Genomic DNA, 20,767 nt, shown 5'->3' on the forward strand with positions numbered 1-20,767 from the left:
CGGCCGCCCCGCTCCCCGCCAGCAGCCGCAGCAGGGGCCGGGCCGCGGACGTGAGGCGGCCCCGCCAGGCCTGCCCGCCGCCGGCCCCGCTCCTCTGGGACTGGCGAGCAGCCTCTGGCGGCGAGCGGGGCCGGGCGGCGGGGCGCTGCCAGCCGGGCCATGCCGTGTCGGGCGCTGCTCCTCTCCCTCCTCCTTCACCTCTTCCACCTCCTCCTCCTCGGCTCGGCCCGGGCCGCGGGCGCAGGTGGGTGCGGCGGGCCGCGGGGCGGGCCGCGGGGCAGCCGGCGGCGCGGGGCTGGAGGCTGCCACCGGCCTGCGCCTCTCCGTGCTCCTCCTCGCCGGCGGGCTTCCGGCACGGGAGGCGGCGGAAGCCTGTGGGGCGAGGGCCCGGGCTGGGGCGGCCCGGGGGGCGGCTGGTGGGGGGCGGCGGAGCGGCGCCTCCCGGGACCGTCCGCTGAAGTGAGTGCCGGAGCCGCGGCGGGGGGAGCGGGGCTGTGGCGGATTTCACCCGTTGCTCCCCAGCCTGTGCCTGTCCCTCGGAGGGAGGACGAGCCCGGATTTCCCCAGCCGACCCCGGGGCTGCTGCTCCTCGGAAATCTGCCGCCGGCTGGGCTGCCGCCGCCTGGCGTCCCGGACGCGGGCAGCCGCCGGGCAGCGTGGCCCTAGACCGGCTGCGGCCCCCAGAGAGCGGCCGGAACCCCACCGGGTTCGGCCTTGAGGGGGGTTGATGCGGTGGTAGGTCGTCGATGTGAGTGTAGTTTGTGACGTGGCCCCGGTTCATCACTGTACTTGGGCCTCGTCCGTAATTTTGTGAATTGACAGTTTAGGTAGGACTGGATGTAGGCTTCGATGTAGATGCTTTGTCGTAACGGGGCGGGGGGGTTTTGCTCTTCAGGTCGGGTCTGAGCTCTCGAGTGTGGTCCTGACTTCAGTGTGTATGGCAGCAGGTGGGGAAGAGCTGCTGCGGCGTGTGCGTACAGCGTGGTCCGTGTTCAGGCACGCGGGTACCTCCGTGAGCTCAGCGTGTCCGCTGTCACCTTCTCTGGGGTTCGTCAACCCCGGCTGGCCAGGCTGTGACTCCGGCTCTCTGGGGGCAGCTGCCGTTCCAGGCCTGCAGTCTGCGGCTGGACTCAGGGGTCCAAATGCCCACGGGTGGGTTGAGGTGAGCTGGGGGTCCTGCCGCAGTCAGCGTGGCCCAGTCCCATCCCATCAGCAGTGGCAGGATTGTCCCAGGGAGCTGTTCTGGTGTCTGACTTGTGTGTAGGGCCTGACTCCCCCCTCTGCGCTCTCTCTGGTAGGCACCGTGAGCTGTGTTTCTTACATTGCAAATGGGGATGCTTCACCTTTGAGCCAAAAGAATAGCCAGCTGTGGTCACCTGTCCCTACCTGGCCACACGCTTCTGCTGTTCACCTTTTGCAGGCCTTGGTGCTTGTCTGACAATATGAGAAGCCAGTTAGGTACACTAGAACAGCAAAAGTCCATCAAAAAAAATGACCACAGACTTCCTTTTTGCCAGTTTAGCAGAATGATGTGTTCTCAGGCTGATGCCCTCTCAGGAGCAGGGTCTGTGAAACCGATGGCTAGGCCAAGCAGAGCTGCTTTCACTCAGTGTAACTTGTGGCTTCACACTCTGCTCTGTGAAAGCTTTGACTTGCGGCTTGAAGAGTCAGGAAGTCTCTGCATCAGGAAAAAACAATCTGAGCATTGTTTGGCAGATGCTTTAAAAGAACCAGTTCAGCGAGACCACCTTCCAAACAGAGGGAAAGGACTGGGCACTTCTGCCTTTTCCTGGCTAAGGTAGTTTGGGTTTTTTGAGGATACGTGCATATGTAGCTGCTTTTTTCTGAAGTGTGCATTTTCTTACTTCGGGTCATACAAATTAATGATCATTATGGAGTTCAGTGTGTGATTTCCGAAATTTAAGTAACTTCCCTTGTCATGTTGAGATATCTAACTGAAATACAAATGCATTCCTTCTCTGTGCTATGGAAACACCTCCTCAGTGCAGTAGCAAGTGCCTTGTGGCATACAGCATCTTGATGTTCAACTACAGAGCCGTAGATTTGATATTTTTTTCAGTGTCTTTGAAACTGGTAGGTGAAATGATCTGTTTCTGAATGCTAATATACAGCAAAATATTCAGTGTGCAGTCTTTATTGAGAATATGAACCAGCTGCCCTTGTCTTTTATTGCTTTTTCCTTTTCTGTTTTCTCTTTTTTAAGAGGGAGAGAAGAAAAAAAAATGCTACTGCTTATGTTTCGTTCTGACAGCTTTCTTGAATTTTGTAAAATTAGTTTGTATCGGATGTCTGAGTGCACAGATTACTGATGGTGTGAGATACCTTGCCACATGCCAGACCAGCAGTGAGAGTGCAAGAAAGAATCTGCGTGACTGGAAAGTGAAAACTTCTCTTGAATGAAGGAAAGGTTACTTAGTGGCCTTTAAAATACTCGAGAGATTAATAGTTTAGGTAACGTAAGAATCTCAAGAGTTTTGCAATGCTGAATGATGCATCTGTAGCCCAAGGCAATGTGTGTTTACTTAAGAGCACTACTCAAAAGCTGAGGCTAAGAAACTAGTAACATACCTAATTAAAAGTTTGAGAACTTAACTAATTATTTTGGACTTAGGGTTTAATGCAGTTTTATGAAGATTCATGTCATCTCTTTCCTGTACATGGAGGATGTTAAGAGCTTGGCGTGACATTTCTTCTGAAAGATAGGGCTGTCAGCATCAGTGTGCTGGCTAGTGCTATGTAACAAAATCAGATGTAGAAATGAAAAAGAAAAAACTTTTTTGACATTATCCCCATATTCCCAAAGAAGACTAGGGCCAGAATTTAGCTTAAGTGCTTGATCTTCTTATCTTATTTATGTAAAAATAAGCAAACTGTATGCTAGGAGACAATTGTCTTAGGAACAAAAAATGGAAATCTTATCATAATCATGTCATGTCGTGGTTGTCTTTGAGCTTAGGACCTGTTGACCCAGTGTAAGGGGATCGCTATATGGACAAATACAAGTCAAATGTAGAAGAAAAACCTTTCTCCCTCTTAGGACAGGCAGGCAGTGGAGCTGTTGCCCAACAAGGCTGTGCAGGCTCTGTCCGTGGAGGTTCCGGGACTTGCCTGGAGAAAGCCCTGAGCAGCCAGGTCTTATACCACAGCTAGGCCTGCTCGGGGCAGGGGCTTGGACTAGAGACCTCCTGAGGGCCCTTCCTGCAGTGCTGCAATTAAAAGCGTGAGGCTTTTCTGGTTTCAGAGGCATTAATAACTGCATTTTCCTGTCTTCCTTGCCTCAGCCTACTTGCGGTGACCTTAGTCTCTTTCTTTTGGCTATCCCAATTCCTTGCCATTGGTCTCCTTGTCTTTCAGTGCTTTTGGTTCTCCAGTCTGGTGTTTTGCTCTGTTTGCCCGTTAACATTTCCCTCCAGCTGCTACCCCACTTTTTTTTACTTCACTCGCCCCTATTTCCCAAGCCCTTGGTTCTCTGCCTTTTGCTCAGCTGCCCTCTCTCTCTCTCCCTCCACTTGGCTTTTCTGCCCGTTGGCCTCCAGCTCAGGGCCTGGCCTTTGGCCGTGCTCCAGTCCCAGCGAATGGCTTCCTCCTCCGCTCCGCCTGGACCAGCAGGGAAGTAGTTCTTCTCCCATAATAGAGACACGACTCTGCTCTCCACTTCCGTGCTGCTCGCCTCCTGACAAGCTGCTCGAGAGTGCTTGCAGTCTTCCTTCACCTTCAGGAGTTTATAGCCTGACCAAATTTGGGTAGATGTTCCTACTAGCAGAAGGCACGCCTCTGATGGAGGTTTCTGTCCTTTTCTACATTGTGAAATCAGTTTCAAATCTGACAAAACTTCAGGCTTGCAAGTGGAACAGTGCTCTATGTGTTTGTGAATGTTTAAGGATGGGAAGGCTTTGTTTTTTTGACCTGTTTCCTGGAAAGTTTCAGCGAAATGACTGTGTTTTCAGACAAGTTAGCAGAAGGCAGATGGTCAGGAAAAATGTGTTCTGAATTGTTAACACAGTAAATAAAATGTGAAATGCGGACAGTTGAAATAGATGAGCAAGTGGCAGTGGACCTTAATTTATAGCTTCATGGGAGAGCTGGCTGAGGTTCATTGTTTTGCTCTGGACTCGGTACTTTCAGTGCTATGTTTTGTATGGAATAAATAAAAGCAGTAAGTTGCAATTTAGTGCTTTGTGGATAGCAGGAACTTCATGTGCACCTAGAAATAGAATGAGAAGGAGGAATGGTTTTGCCTGCAAAGATGTAATATATGGTGATGGAATTTGGAGACCAGAAGTTAGTTACTGTATACTTGAATGCTTTAATAGTTACTTTTATTCCTCTTCTTACTTTAGAATCTTCTCCACGTTTACCAGCACCAAAGGATGTGATGGTTTATTCCTATAACTTTCGTAGTTCACTGAGGTGGTCCCCTGTTAAAGTGGATAGAGGCTTGGTGTTATATACAGTCCATTTTAAAACGTAAGTACATACATCTAAAACCAGCCAAACCGATTCTGTTCTGATCCAGTAACACAATTGTTTTTTTTTAAAAAGCTAAAAATTAATAAGTAAACGAGTTGTCTATTGCAAATGCTTTATATAGCTTCTGAAGACTGACAGTCTGTTAGCCTGTAATATTTCCACTGAACTGAGCAAAGATTGAAGACCTGAAGAGCACCCAGAAATGTCTCATAGTTTCCTGTATAATTTTAGCCTTACTTAATTCTCCCTCGCTAATTTAAATTCTTCCCCAGATACCGAGGGGGTGCAGGTGCTGAAAGGGCCATGGAGCCAAACCTGCATGAAAGTGGTAGTTTTGTAACTTATGGTCTTGTTACAAAAATTGTCTCGGTGGGAGGGATCGTACTTGAGATAGTTGTGCTGTTCTGCTGATGGTTTATTTGTCCTTTGTTTTGCATTGCAGAGGGGCCTTTAACCAGTGGGATGAGATGAACTGCACCCGTATTGCCCAGACTGAATGCAGCTTCCCCTTGTCGCTTAAGGAGCGGCGCTGGACTGTTGTTTTGCGTGTGAGAGCTGAGCTAGGGCAAGTGACTTCTGACTGGGTCGAAACAGATCCATTTGTGGCAGAGAGAAACAGTAAGTCCTATTTATGATTTCAGTGTTTCTCACAAAGGAGATTTCTTTGAAAAAATTGTTTGTTGTCTGTTCTAGGCTTCTTTGACTCGTATTATGTACAAAAGCCAAGTGAGAGAATTGTATGTGTTCAGTTAACAAAGACTACAAGGCCTTGGTGTGTCACTAGGAATTTGATACTACTTAGTCCCTCTGTAGTGGGGTTAGCAGTGCACTCTTTCAACAGGTATTGAAAGAGAAACAGAGGAGTTTCCTTGGGTGGTTACGCCTTACAAGAACTATGACGTATATTATGTTAGAGAGTTTTCCATTTTCTTATTTCTTCACTTAGTGCTGCTGCATGCATACATACACCCCTTTGATTTGTCATAGTCTGAGTACAAAATACCTATTTCTCTTGGACAGATCTCTTCTAATAAATATAAACTGTCCTGACTACGGTGTAGAAGGGTCAAGGCACACTTTAAGTCCTGTTAAGTGTGTGAACAAACATATTGTTGTTCCTTATAAGATCTGCTCTTTTGTCTTGCTATGATTGGTTTCAGGATTAGAAGAAAGTAAATATTGAGTTTAAAAATACCTCTGAAATGATAACTAAGCAGAGGAATGAATTTATTCACTCTTTGTTTCAAGTTCTCCCATATCTTGTGAGAAGCAGTGGCGGACCATGCTGCAAAGAGTATGATACTTTCCCTGGTGACTTCAGTTCTAAATCTTGGATTATGTCTAGTAATAAAGCATGTGGGAATGAGGAACTACCCAGATCTTGAGCTGAGGATTACAACTGATGCATCTGTAGCTTGTGATGCAGGATTGTTTGGAAGTGGGATCCTTTGCAGTTAGGAAAGCACTGGACTAATGGGAATACAAGACAAAGGAGAGACTCAGTGTGGGAGAGACATTTGTGTGTCTGTTCCTTGGGAGAGCAAGAGGAACATTATGTCATCATTCTTGTGTGACCACCCTTGAGATCAGTTCCTAGACACCAAGACCATGGGCTACTCAGTCAGGCTGTTCTCTTCCTTTAACGTTTGGGTCAGTCCCACTTGAGAGGGGGAGCTTCGGGAATTTGGGAGGACACGCAGCAAGGCGTTTGCAGTTGTACAGCAACAGGAAGTAGAAAGAAACTGAAATTTCTCTACCAGTACGAAGATCATGGTGGCCAATTTTCTCTAAACTAACAGTAGACAGAGCAGATTCTGCTTAAAAAAATTTTTAAGGTACAATAAACAATGTTGCATGCAAGGATTGATTTTTACTGTTAATAGTTACTCCTTTTTAGTATGCAAGCAGCTGTTATCTACTCTAATATTTGCATGAGTGGGTTTTTTGAGATCCCGGCGTGCTTTACAAATGCTGATATGCTTAGCTGGTGAAAGAAGTCAAGATACAAAGGATAAGTGACTAATGACCATATGTGACCTGTGATCACACAAGCATCTTGTATGAGGACTGACAGTACTTTATATAATATTTTTCATGATTTAGACCTCTTCACAAAAGGAAAGCGTCATCTTTACCTTGTAGGACAGATGGAGACATCAAAGCAAGGGGGGGGAAACTAGTTATTCCTCTTCCAGTCTATTGACCCAGTGTGCTTTTTAGAGAACATGGAATATGTGGCAGGCTATTTGAAGGAAAAAGAAAAAAAAGAAAAAAACAACCCCAAAAATTGTATCACCATTAACTACAGATAAATTCAGATACATTCTAGTGAATATTTACTGAATTTCCAGAAAAAATTAACAGGAAACTTTTTAATTACATAGTTTCACTTATGCTTTCAAGTCTTTTTCCTTAGATTTGTAATAAAGCAGATAACTTAAATGCATGAGAAAATGTTGTATTCGTTTGCTTGAGAAAAAGCTGTCAATATTTAATATGTTTGCTGAGAGTATCTGAGTAAAGCTGAAGATGGTATGATGAGCTGTTCACTGCTCTTTCTGTGTTTGTTTTCAGCTACTATAGGGCCCCCTAAAGTGAACAGCGTGATTGAAAGCTCTGACTCACTTCTCATTAGTGTCACACCTCCTTTTGGATCTGAAGCAGGTGACTTTCTTCAGTATCATGTGTCCTACTGGGAGAACGCAACAAGTACTACTAAAAAAGTAAGAATTCTCTCTAATTTATTTTGTTCATAATGTCTTTGTGACTGAGATATGAGTCAGTATCTCTTGGCAAAACAGCAGAAATGGAGGAGGAAGACTAATACTTTTTTTTTTTCTCTAGCAGTGAAGGTCACCATTTGGTGTCTTGAAAAAAAAGTTAATTTGGTTTTGGCACAAGTGTTGCATGTATTATGAAACTTTCAAAAACATCTTTTTTTCCTCCGTATGAAACGAAGGTTAAATCACATTGCAGATGAAGGGAGAGAATCCACAAAGTGTCAAGGGTGACTTTAAAATGACATTTTGATTCCAAAGCTTGCTTAGGCAATTTGGAAGACTGGAATATCCTTCCTCCTTTCCTGTCCTGGTCTCGTTTGTGCTGGCAGCTTCGGTAATGGGCTGCTTTGGCCTGATGTCGCCTTCCTAGGGCAGAGAAAGGCAGAGTTATTAGAAACATGCTGGACACAGCTGGGATGAGCTGTCCCTGCTCATACTGTGACTGAGAGGTGTTGGTCTCATCGTGCGCTTATGCTGCTGTTTGGGGACCCTGGTAATTGTGTTCTTGACAGGCCAGCATTGCAGAGGAGGGATTAAGTTACATTTTAAAAAAAAGAGGAAGAAGATTCAAAAGAACGTCATTCAAAAGTCAAATGTTTAAAAAACAGAAGCAGAAAAAAGATTTACTTAAAAAAAAAAACCTGTTTATTTCAAAGACCTTGCTAAATCTGAAACGCCTCCACTTCCTTCCTCTCTTGCGCCAACATGTGTTTTTCTGACACACATAAAATACCCTCATGTTTGAGATTGAGACCAGAAGTCACTCTTGTATGCTTCAGTAGGCTTCACCAAGGCCCCTTACAAGCTAAAAACTCCCAAAAGACTTTGGCCGTGTGCCCATCAGCTGTTTTCCTCTTCAGTGGAAGGAGCTGACATAATGGAAGCTCTTCACTGAACTACACTTCCGTCAGCCTCCTCTGATGGTGGAGGCACTTCTCATAGCTTGTTTTTCCCTCCCCCTTCCTATATTGTGTTCACTGCCTGAGCTGTTACAGAAGCAGCGTCAAAGCATCCAGCAGCGTGTTGTGGATAAAATGATACCTTGCATCAGTTTTCATGCCTCTGCTGTTCATGGCCTTAGAGATGGTTTTGAATGGTCAGGCTTAATTTTGTTTAAAAATAATGAAATTTCAAATGCGTTCAAATGGGAAAGTTGAAATATATTTCACTGTGTCTCTTGTTTGGGAAAGCTGACATATGCAAAATAAAATCTCTGCTTTTTGAATGAGAAACTTAAATATGGGGAGGGGATTTGTGTTGAAGACAGGTCTGGTTTTCACAGTAACAGTGCTTTTTTTTGTGTGTCTTTTTAAACAGGAGATAAAGATGAGCAGTACACTATTTGAGATTGGAAATCTAAAGGAATTGACGCTCTATTGTTTTAGAATTCAAGTAGAATTGATGACACATTCAGATCTCCAGCTACTTGGACTGCAAAGTGTCCCAAAGTGTCACAGAACTACAATCAGTGGTATAAATCTGATTTTGTTTTTTTTTTTTTTTTGGTATATAACAGGATGAGTGTAGAACAGGAGTTGTTGATCATGGAACTGGTCACTTACATACCTGTACTTGTCAGAGGTGCTAAAAGAGCACCACCAGTAGTAGCTCACAATTGTCATTAATGGCAAAATAATGAAATTTTTCAGTTAGTAATTGAGGGTCTGTGTTGTACTCTTCCCCTCGTCCTTTTCCCTCATAAATACTGCAGTGGGTATTTCTTTCTAGAAATATGCAAAGACAGAAAATACAAGTACCAGATCTTTAGCGGAAGTGATTGATGAAGGATCTGGTATTACTTTTGCAAATCGTCTTCCTCAGCCACTGCCTCCTGCAGGACAGGAACGTCCCTCTCGTCTTTGACCTACTTCCTTCTCTGACATTTTGAGCTCCACGTTTTTGTATGAGATAAGAGGGAGGGGGAGGGGAGGAGAGGGCATGTGCAAGATAACAGTTTGTCCCTCTCTTGAATCTCTCCGTACGACCATCAACACAACCAGAGGCACAACCGATCTTTAGCATGCTTTGAATACACTGGAAGACGCGTAGATGAAACCTCTTATGCAGTTTCTGAAGCCGTGCAGGAGCTGACCTCCTGGGTAGCATTGGCCAAGTACCTGCTCACAAGCTCCCTAGCTGTGACGAGCTGTGACGTTGGAGTCTGGGACGCTCCCTTTGCTGAAGGGAGGGGCATGTCTTGAAAGAGGAGGCCCTGCGGTTAATGGCCCTTGCAGACCACCTGAGGGTGGAAGGACAGATTGCCTTCCCTGTCTGCCCTCTGCCCCACAGCAGGGATCCATCCCTTCAGCCCCTCGTTTGCCCTGCTTGCCTTAGGCTGCTTGATTAAGGGGCAGGAGCTCCTGGGAGCTGGTGACTTCCATGTGGAATCACAAAACAAGCTACTTCTGAACACAGGTGTTTAGAATGCATCTATAGTAGAGTTGCGATCTTAGCCTTGGAAATTATACTTTGATTACCAAGCATAGTACATTTCAGCTTGCTGTATATTGTCTTACATTTGATGGTGCATAAATATGAACCTACTGTATGTATATGGTGGTTTGTTTGTTTTTTCTTTTTCAGAGACAACCAGAGCTGCATATATTATACTAATATTTGTGTTGGTGTCATTATTTGTAATTCTGGTAACAGCTGGTTTGTTTCTTCTGTGGAGGCACCACAAAACAATTAAATATTGGTCTCAGCCACCTTTAGAAATCCCATCGCACTTTGAAGAGGTATGTGTAGACATTTTATTTTTGTCCCTGCTCTTCCCCTCCCCTGTAAAAGACAGTGATGATCTTTGAGTGAGTAGGAAGCTAGTTGTTGCATAACAGAAATAGAACAATAGATTGTTCACTCAGTGTAAAGTGTTACTTTTCTCATATGTGATCTCCCACTGTATTCCTCTTACTCAACTGAATTATTTTTTCCTCTGCACAAAGATACAAATGTTGCTATAATCCTGTTATGAAACCAGAGTAAGAGTCTCTGTTCCTTGACTATCCCTTGTCCATCCCTGTCTTTGCTTATTGAAGTCACCAGGCCTGAAACAGTCGCTCACTTGAAGCAAAAAGCTTTTGTGTGCTGCAGAACGTGTACTTGAGACCTAGGTCTCCGATTAGAAATCAAATACAGAAAAGGAGACACTGATCCTTTTAAGAACAAGGACTGACTTGAACACCTAACTACCACCTAGGGGAATGCTCTTGGGTTTTTTTCTTTTTTTTTTTCCTGTAGGTTTAGCAATACTCAGATGAAAAAGTCATCCTGGGACTTTTTTTCTCCTTGTAGCTCACACATTTCTGTACTAAACGATACTGTTTGTCCTGTTCATCTTCCTCTTTTAGTATTTAAATGGGAAGTAGTCTTTAAACAAAGTTCTTGATTTAAAAGTTCTTGTTCAGCATATATTCCATATTTTTAAAAGTTTGTATTTGTTTGCAGTTCTTTGAGGTGCATTTCCTTATATATATCTGTGTGTCAGAGTATTCCATTGTGCAATGGTAGTTTTGTGATTGTGGAGCTGTTTTACCAGATTTTTATAGAAGTCTGGGTGAATGACCCCAGACTTTCTGCAGAGTCCTGAGTATATCATTTTCTCTCTTCGTGCTACCTCAGCTACCATTTCATGGGGGCTCAGTGGAGGCAGCTGTATCACATATCAAGCGAAGTATATCTCATGTAGGAAAAGAAGTCCTTGTACAGTGTAGTACAGTAGTGCAGCATTTCATGCAAAGGACTTTCAAGAATAGAATTTCTATTTCTATATCTTCTAATCATGTGTTTCTGGAGTAATTGCATTTATCTGGAAATTGCATTAATTCTGGAGTAATTGCATTAATCTGGAAAACCTGCTGCAAAAGGAGATACTCTTGAACAATGGTGAGTCTGGTTTTGGGCAAAACACTGGTAAGAAATGAAAGAAAATCAGTAAATACACAGAATTTTTAAAAAGTGTATTTCGAAAAGGAATCAACCAGCCTGAGGTATCTCCTCTTAAAACACTCTTCCATGAGTACGGAATACTGATTATTTTAAGGCAGTTTCATATGTACTCTTCTAGATTTTCAGAAAAATCATATGCTTCCTTCTTTTACAGAAGGATCTCAGCTTTCAGCATCAGTTACAGGGAGCAGTTCTACCTTCACATAGCAAAGCCAAACTGACATTTATGTCTTGAATTTGCTGAAGTGGATGTATTTGAGGTTCCCATATGAAACACTTGTTTTTAATACACCTGAAAAAATAATCCTGTTGCTTATTAGCCTTGCTATGATTACAGAGAAAGTGGTGCCTTAATTGAAACTAAGGTTAATTTTGTCCCACAACAGACGTGACTTGAGCTGCGGTCCGTCTCAGCCAGATTACGACACCTCCTACAGTAGAGAACAAACTTTTGAGTAAAACTACAAGCTATGTCAGTCTGTGCTCCAGACATCTATTTTAATTTTTTTTAAATCAGAGAAAAAGTGTTCAATGGCAGATTTGCACTTTTTTTTTTCCAGTACATGAAGCGGTAGATGACTCCAATTCCCTGTGAAACACAAGATCAGCTTAGTGATAAGGAGAGTATATGGGGGTGGCAGGAGGAACAGAAAGGATTTTCTCTGGCCTGTGTTTTTTTTCTAGTGCTCCTTTCTTTGATTATGCAGTCATTGTAAAGCTGATGACTTAATTCTGGAGGAAAGGGGAGCAGAGGTGGGAGGTCAAAGCAAAAAGTAACTACAAGAGAAGAATGCCACTGGAGTTTTCTGGTAGCAGTAAAAGATGCAGATCTGACTTGCCTGACACTGAACAAACCAGAATCCTAGATCTCGTTTGCTCCATCAGCCTTTTAGACAAGCTGTCATTTCCTGGATTCCTGCCGTTGGAGGGTATGTCCCCAGCAGCGTAATGAAGTGTTCTCTTCTGTCGCTTGTTCTTAACTAGTAGGCATTTGCTTGAACTGACGTGAGAATATTAGCCAAAATTTATAAAGAGGAAAAAAAAAAAAAGGAAATGGAGGTTGTTCTAACTTACTTAAATGGACATTTGCATGATTGATTGATTTGTAGGTTTTTTTTCCCTCCACAGAAATAAGGTATTTTTAACTTTCTCCTTGTTCAGTGCAGTTTCAAGGAAATCTAGTACAGCTCTTGCTGTGAATTCTGATCTGAAACAATTCGCCTCTAGGTGGTGGTACCTGCTCTGTCTCTGTCCTTTCTACTACATCTGTTCTGTGGATAGGTATCTAAACTCTTGTTTCTGGCTTTTTTTCCAGTATTTGAGGGACCCTAGCATGCCTGTTTTAGAGGTGTTGGACAATTATGCCGAGGACGATCCCCACGATTCCGTATCTGTTGTATTTATTGGAGATGGAAGCCAAGCCTGTGGCAGCAGTTTGGACGGTCAAGCTCATGCACACAGTGTCTCCGGTGACAGTGAAGTAACTTAAGTGATGCCCTAGTGCGAGTGCCTCTACCAAGACATTGCAGAGGCTTCTGCCCGTGAGCGGTGCCATGTGGCTACTGGCAGGACAGACAGAGCTCTGGACAAAATGCAGCCACTGACAAATCCTGAGCAAGACGCTGCTTCCTGAGAATAGCCTGGACCCTGAGCCTCTGTTTAAATGGCTTCTGCTGTGCTACAACAGCAACTGTGTTCTGCCAGAGACTTAGAAGGTGGAATGAGAAAGGGATATGAACACTAAATTGCCTAAAGACAGGTTATAAAACAGTTACATTAACATCATCCTATTTCCCACTGCAAATTGAAATAAAGCTTTCAGAAATAATGGCACTTTATGGTAGGTAGGGTGTAGTACAACCTGAAACTTTTCAGTGAGTGAATAATTGTACCCTGAATTACTTTTATAGTAGCTTTTGTTTTGTTGCCTTATTTGTGAAGTCAGTGTTAGCACTCAGTGTGTATTATATCCCCCCCAGCATGCTTTTCTGAATCATTTTAAGTACATGCAGTTTTCTGTGGCAGCTTCTTCCCTCCAGATAAAAATGGCAGTTGGTGTGAAGCTCTGCAAAGAACTGCTCCAGGAAAGGCCTCCTAATAGCTGCCTCTGAGAAGCATTAATCTTCTGTTCCTACAGTGAGACAATTGTCCTTCACAGCAAAACAAACTTTAAAATAATTTTGCTCAGAATTTATGTAACATGTATCAGTAACTGTCAGACACTAAAATCTCTTGTTGACAGTCAGATTAGTCCTGCAAATTGCTGGTTGTGGTTTGAGTCCCTTAAAGCAGAAGACTACAAATTAAGCCTCATATCACAATCTGGTGGGGTCTGGAAAGTGTCTAATAAAGCACAAAGAACCACTACTGTACTAAAAAAATTGTTTTTATTTGTTTGACTTTTTTCCTGGGTTTGACACAAGTTGTTTTTTTTTAAAAATAATGCTTATTTGTAAATTACTTGTTCTATTAATGAACCTGGTCCCTGTCAGAGCTGTGGGCTGTCTATCTGAGATAATGCTGTTCCACCCCTCCCTTCCAGCAATACCCAAGACTAACATGAAAAATCAGTAACATTTTTTCTGAAAGCTTCATGAGGTTGTTTTCTTGTAGAACTAATCCAAGCACTTGTGATTAGGCAGCATGCCAAGACAATGTAGTTATCTGAAGATTTCAACTCTGGAAGAATTTTCAAGTCAGCCCCAGACTCTAATACCTGCTCTTAGGTTCATCCATGTTCTTTTTATATAATGTGCTATAAATAAGTGAAGAACCCCAGGCTTGCAAAAGGAACAACCTAAATGCATAATAGAGGGCATAAATAAGGTGGCAGTTGAAACATCTGTGAATATTTAGCAATACAGCATACTGTTAGAGTGGTTAATAGTTTTCAGTTACACAAACAGCCACAGTTAAAACCCTTTTGTTAGGAGTAACTTGACAGTTATCTTCACAACTGCCACCTGTAATGGGCCAAGATGTTATCTAACCAAGCCATCTCCCTCCACCTTGGCCTGTGCTGGAAGCACCTGGGGTGTTAAAGTGGACCTCAGCATATTCTGAATGAAGCCTACATGGTTCTTTCTTATACTATGCCTGTTTTCAGTGTAGGCTACCAGAAAAGACACATGCTCAAAGCTGTCTCTCTTCTCTTAGCAGCTGCAAGGAGAGCATGATCATTCCAGTTCTCTAAAACCAGAAGGGTCAGTCAAGAAATACTTGCACAAAAGCAAACTTCTGGTAGGAGATGCAGATAACCTCAGAAGCAGCTCTTGCCCTGCTCTTAAGAAAACTTTTTTAACTGGGAACTTGCATTAAAGCACCCTGTAAGAGTTCTTCCAGAGTCAAGCACTTAGCCTGTGCTGTTCAAGTGGCAGGTGCAAGATACTGTAAAAAGAATTAGGTATAGGCTACACTTGTTTCTCACTTAGCAAAAATGCCAACAAACACTCCCAAGGCTTCTCAGCAAGAAACTGACAGACATGAAAACAAAAGCCTTGGCTTTACTTACTAGCCAGTGTAAGACTGGCTTAAAGGTCAGTACTACTTGAGCTATTGAGTACTACTGTACAATTCCCTTGTCAAATTCACTATTTTGAGAATGTAAGAGAAAGTTTATTGCCGTTTTCTGAAATTACAACCAGACAACTTATGTACAAAGCTCTGATTAACACCAGTGAATATATCATAACTCACTGCAGGATAGTGAAACCAGGATGAAGTTAGTCTAGCCAGTGGCACAATTTCAGCTGCAGTATTCGCTTCATATTCTGTCCACTGGAGAGATTCCCACAAGGGAGCAATTAGATGACTAACAGTATACAGTAACCATGCACAGAAGTTCCATTCTGCAGTTTTAATACCATTTGGTCAGCAATCTTGATAGACAGAAGTTATAAAAGCCTTTAGACACAAGGTAGTTTCAAATGCTTTAAAAACCACATAGAACTCGTAAGAGAAGTCACCAATAGCAAGATGGATATACAAGATCAGTCCAAAGCTACAAAACATCATTGTTCTCCCTTTCCCTATACTCCAGCTAGAAGAAACTGAATTTCAATAATGGAAGCATTCGCATAAAGTGCCCATAGAATTTAGGAGATAAATACATTTTAACTGGGGCAAATGGCAGTCCTAAACCCAGCAATTCTTTCAAGGTAAGATTGTAAGCAATAAATACATCTACTATATCCCCAAGTGAAATGCTCACCTTTTAAACAGAAAAGGTAATACATAGCAGGATAACTGTTCATTTATCAGCAAAAAGCTTTCCCTGAAGAAAATTATGCTAACATAATTTTAAAAATGTTAGTCTCACTCATTTATTCTTTATATTCCTTAAATATGACTGGCATCAGTTTGGTTTGGGGTTTTTTTTATTCTAATATCAGTAAATACATTAAATACTAATTGTTATCTATTACACTGAACAGCACGAGATTAATTCTAAGGACTGTGGTGCTACCAAATGTCATTTGTGCTATAGCAATCAGAAGTCAAAAAGTTTGATTTGCCATGCAGAACCTGCTTAACATGGGGCCTTGTTTAAAAATCCATAACCTTTTACAAAAAAAAAAAAAAGCTACTTTATATTTTTCTGAAGTTATATAAAATTCTTAAAATCAGCTCTTATCTCAGCATACAATAGAATTTACCATCATTAAATAGAGGCTTAGCTGGGTCACTTCCATGCACCGACAACTCCTTCAGGTTACACAGGCAGCCCTTGGAAGATCAGCTCTAGCTCATCTATGCATAAAAGTAATAACCCCTTCTACAGGGAACAGGCTTTATCCTGCTTTTTCATTAAGAGTTCCACTGAAGTCTCTGATACATGTGAAGGTTTGGAAGATCAAGTCTTAGGAGCTGATGGAAACCCATGTATTTGAAGAAAGCCTGAAGGTTTCAGAAAGAAAGCCTGACATTCCCTTTTTAAGATATATACAGTCATATGTACATATTCACAAATTTGTCCGGTGAAAAGAGGGAGCTTATTACAGAAACTGTAATTTGTCTCAATTCATACAATTTAGAAAGCAAAACAAGAACAAATAAATGTAGATATATCTACATACATAGTACTATATAGCGACTATGGAATAGACAATGCTATATGTGATATCTCATCCCCATAACTCTTCTGTTCTTCCAAACTTGTAGATCAGAGTACTAAAGGGGGAGAGAAAAAAAAAAATTCAGACCATACATAAGGTGGAAAAGGTAATTTTAATAGTATCCTTATATCTTACACTATCTACATTGCAAATCAATATCCCTCCAGTCACCTTAACTTTTGTTCAAGTCAGTATCTGGGTTTTGTACTTAGATTTCATTTATTATGCATTGCTAAAACTATGAGATCCAGCTGAAGCAACTGCTCAGACAAAAAAATAGAGTGTCTCACAGTAAAAGCAGCTGCCCTTCTGAAGGGAAAAAAATATTCTGGTGTTTAAGAGATTCTAGGACCGATCCACAGAGTTACAGAGCAGCAAGTCTCATTCTGGCATCTGGCAATCAGCTGAACATAACATATTATGCTAGGATAGAATCTAAGCAATTAAATTTTTATGAGCAAATCAGAAAGAATATTGATCCTGTGGTGGATAAGCAAGATCTGAATTATAATTTGATTTCCAAAATGCCTTTTATAAGGTCAGATGCAATTACATATTGTCATGAATCAAAAAAAATTGAGGAAACACAACCAAGCATGATTTCCTTATTGTTCCTTATACTTTAAATTCTTTTTTCTTATAGCCAACAAACAGGCAGTAAAGATGGGCACAGTCATACTAAATCGTAAGAGAATGAAGAGGGAGGGAAATGAGAAATACTGACACTGAGACCAACAATAACAAGCAACGATAAGTAAAAAACAAGCTAGATGCCTGGGCAATTAACTAGAGAACTAATACACAGCATGTTAAACTAAGTAAAAAAACTGGTGGAGTAAAAACCAGGGCTGAAGTGCAAATCCTGAAGGACTGGTTCAGGGAACACAGACATTATGGAAATACAGACATAACAAAACAGCACTGATGGAAGAGAATCTGATTCAATCAAAACCAAAGTTTTGGATAAGAACACTGAGAAGGGCATCCCTGACCCAGGTCTGGCCTAAGGAAAGGAGTCTACAGCAATGGATGGACTTATCAAGTGTTGCTGCCTGAAGTCTGTGGTGGGATAAAAAACAAAAACTTTTTTTTTTTTTAATAAAAAGGTTGTAATTTCTCTCATAGTTCATACCTAGAAAACAAATTTTAGAAGACAGATAAACCTAAAATATATCTGCAGAGTACAACAGAAACTAAAGAAAGACACTTTCAGAAACAAGCAGCTTCAGAAATAAGTTCATTGAACTACTGAAATGAGACTAAAGATTTCAGGCATGGTGAAACTATTCTCAAAAATCTGCCTTCATCAGTATCCCATTTCAGTCATGTGCAAAACTACAGAAGATTCAGGAACTGCTATTTTCTGCAAGAACGTAACTCATTTTCCAAACAGGGAGGCACAGTGGAACCAGTCGATCTAGCTCGCTGCAAAGCATTTGCTACAGTACTAGAAGAAAAATTGTTAGCACAGTAATTTAAGTGGGTAAGAACTTGCAAAAGAGGAGGTTATGTGAACTTCTTCAGTGACTGATACTGGAACTTACACTAATGCTTTCATCGTCTTCTATTAATAAAATCCATGGATTGCAGAATGCATTATACAATATAAAAAAAGATACGTAATGATATTAAGCAGAATAAAATAAGTGTATATTACAAAATGTGCCATCATGCTCTCAGAAGAAAAAAATTATCACTCTTAATGACTGAAAGCTCATCCAGTAGAAACAAATCTAGGTGTATCAGTTACCAGATAATTGAGCCATTGGTATGAAATAGTCAGGAAAAGGGCAATAGGATCTCCCACCTAGTGCTGTTAGGATATATGCCAAGGTATCTGTAGTACAGAGATGACACACCATTGCCATTATCCAGACACTGACAATGTCTCACCCAGAATAACGTCCATATCCGTGGTCACCCACATTCTAGAGCTGTAAGTTCAGTGAGACCAGAAAGAGCTGGACTAACAGGAGCATGAGGGGAGCGAAGAGCCTCTCAGGGGCTGAGAAGGGGCAAATAAAACATTGTTTCTAAGCACTGGAGCGAAGTGAGTAGAAAAGGAACAGCAGAGTAGAAAAAAGTAGTTTTAAGAAAGAGTTTGATCAGTTTATGCATTGACTAATATCACATCAGCTCTCTGTACAATGTCAGTTACTCAGTGACCCAAGAGGTCCCTTTGGGCCTCAAGTAAAGCTCAGGGTGAGTAATAAATTGAGATACAGAGGGTCCTACACTGAGAGCAGCAAACACCACATTGTGGAAGGTCCAAGCCTGGAGCCAGCCTCCAGCTTTCAGAACTTATTTTCCAGGAGTATCAAAGTGCACGGAGGCCGGTAAGTCAGATACCCCTTTGGAAGGAGGGAAATTTGCCCAGATAACTTACCTGAAAAATATCAACGCATTTTGGAAAAACACTGCTAATCCAGGGTAAACATTAGTGTCTGCAAAGTAAGTAACAAAGGAAATATTAAGTTCTTTTGTATTGGAAGGTGTATTTAACACACTATTCATCTATTCTCTGACTGCAAAACTAGATGGTATGGCTCTGACAAGAACAAACCACACACTTCCATTCTTATGGATTTTCTGCCTTTTGGCTGACAGCAAAATTACTTCTCCATATGTGAAAATAAACAAACTTACTCTGTGTAACATATGCTCCAAAAAGAATCCACATTGAAGCAATAAGTGAACCAAACATCAACATAAAGCCAATGAAGAGCCAGACACGAGCACCTGCAGGAGATAATAAAACCTCTGAGAACCATGTAGACTATTGTCCATCGTAACAGATGATCCAAGATGCTAGTCTATTATGACACAGTATGTTACCTTGCTGAAGGCACAAAGGGAAAGGGTTAAACCCTGTATCAAGGGCAACATAAACCAAAATTCGCCTTCTCTAGCAAAACACATAGTAGCTGGATTCCCCTTATCTTAGTGAGCAGACACAACTACCAGAAATTTCCCCTCACCTGTAGGGAATGCCTATAATATCATTTAACACAACTTGGGAGTGGACTAATGATGAGGTACTTTGCCAAAGCTATAGTGTTTCTGAGGTAAAGATGGCATTCCAATAGGGCACGTAAAACAAACGCTTCCTCTGTTTACTTCAGAAAGATGTTTTCAGATGGACAACATCTACCATAGCTAGACATCACCTGCTGAAAAAGGAAGATGACGCCACTGAAAATAATCAACCTGCTCACTCATGGGAAAGGAAAAATATTTCTATGCAAAGATTATCTCAAGCCAATTTATGAAGCATCATACGCTAGTTCAAAAATCAGTAAATCCTACCAGATTTCCAGAGAGGCATTCTACAGATCGCATGAAAACAGATGCTGGGATCCACATGGGAAAATAGTAAGGGAATTGTGAGTGAAAGCACAGAGAGAGGACAGCAGCTCCACAGACACCACACAGTTAGTGACATACAGAGGAAACAGACTGTTTGTGATACATTCTAAATAAGTCATTCTTAAGGAATGTCTGCTCCATAGCCTACCACAAGGCAGAAATTTATTTCTCCCAGCAGCTATGGGATTTGCAGAGGAAAGTTTAGGTATTCAAGACATACAGAAATTGAAAGTTTCTATGTTCACCTTTTTAACAAAGAAAGTACTTATCTCCAAGTGTTAATTTTGAGAAGAAATTAACTTCACAGAAATTCCCTCCTACTCCTTAACTTCTGATTATTGTTTCTTTAACCACCACTTAGAAAAAACCCAACAACAATCAGTCTTTCAGCTCAAGATGATTTTTAAGAGTTAATTTACCTGTTCTTCCTAAACATCCGTCACTGTAGCTGTCTCCTCTCACCTGTGCATTTGATACAGCATTTATCCTAGGAACAAAAAAGCATATAAACTTCAGATTATTAGAAAATCAATTTAAAGTTATAAGTAAAAAGGTAGCTTTTTTCAAGAGGAGACAAATTTGGGGAAAATTACTTGGCATTCTGTATAGTCACGTTACTACACGTGCCTTAACGGAAGGATTCCAACTGAATTTCAAGCAAACTCCATGTTCGTTCCTAAGTTTTACTTATATTTTTACATTAACAGACCTGTAAGATGAAAGAATTGCCCTTTTTAGTGATTGAAATATTCCTGGTGACTCTTTGGCTGTTTAAGTTTTTAAAATATCTAAAGCCATGTCACAGGAAAAGTAACAGCCAGTAACACTGTGCTCACATGATTATGATACCAGTTACTTTCCTTCACAATGAATACCGTAAGTATTCAAGTGAGAGACACCCTGTAAGGAGGGACATTTTCTTACAATGAGTTACACTGCTGAGGAAAAACCCCAGAAACTTTCAGATACCAAGTGTTAAGAAGGTCTTGCATATCCAAATGTATCTTTTTTCTTACCAATATTGTACGATTCAGCTATTACTTCTCCTTCAAGCTTGCCACATTTACA

At 41.6% G+C, this 20,767-nt stretch overlaps 2 protein-coding genes across 5 annotated transcripts in view; one reads left to right on the forward strand and one right to left on the reverse strand.

Annotated features, from left to right (window-relative positions):
- IFNGR2 (interferon gamma receptor 2) lies at positions 1-13,600 on the forward strand. Its single transcript, XM_074814255.1, has 7 exons — positions 1-244; positions 4,362-4,488; positions 4,934-5,109; positions 7,066-7,214; positions 8,589-8,742; positions 9,855-10,009; positions 12,535-13,600. Exons 1-7 carry the CDS (start codon positions 160-162, stop codon positions 12,706-12,708), a joined length of 1,020 nt encoding a protein of 339 aa, XP_074670356.1. The 5' UTR covers positions 1-159; the 3' UTR covers positions 12,709-13,600.
- TMEM50B (transmembrane protein 50B) overlaps positions 7,235-20,767 on the reverse strand; it is a 22,280-nt gene continuing 8,747 nt past the window's right edge. For 3 of the 4 annotated variants that reach the window (XM_074814257.1, XM_074814256.1, XM_074814258.1), the window contains 4 exons: positions 20,119-20,186; positions 18,980-19,072; positions 18,720-18,777; positions 7,235-7,637 (listed from right to left, as the gene is read on the reverse strand). In XM_074814257.1, the coding sequence (XP_074670358.1) occupies positions 7,535-7,637; positions 18,720-18,777; positions 18,980-19,072; positions 20,119-20,186 (322 nt within the window). In that variant the 3' untranslated portion in view covers positions 7,235-7,534. Of the gene's footprint in view, positions 7,638-14,812; positions 16,389-18,719; positions 18,778-18,979; positions 19,073-20,118; positions 20,187-20,767 lie in introns of those variants that run through there. The other variant, XM_074814259.1, reaches the window with a different exon arrangement.

This window comes from Strix aluco, chromosome 2 (genome assembly GCF_031877795.1).
Source record: "Strix aluco isolate bStrAlu1 chromosome 2, bStrAlu1.hap1, whole genome shotgun sequence".
NCBI lineage: Eukaryota > Metazoa > Chordata > Aves > Strigiformes > Strigidae > Strix > Strix aluco.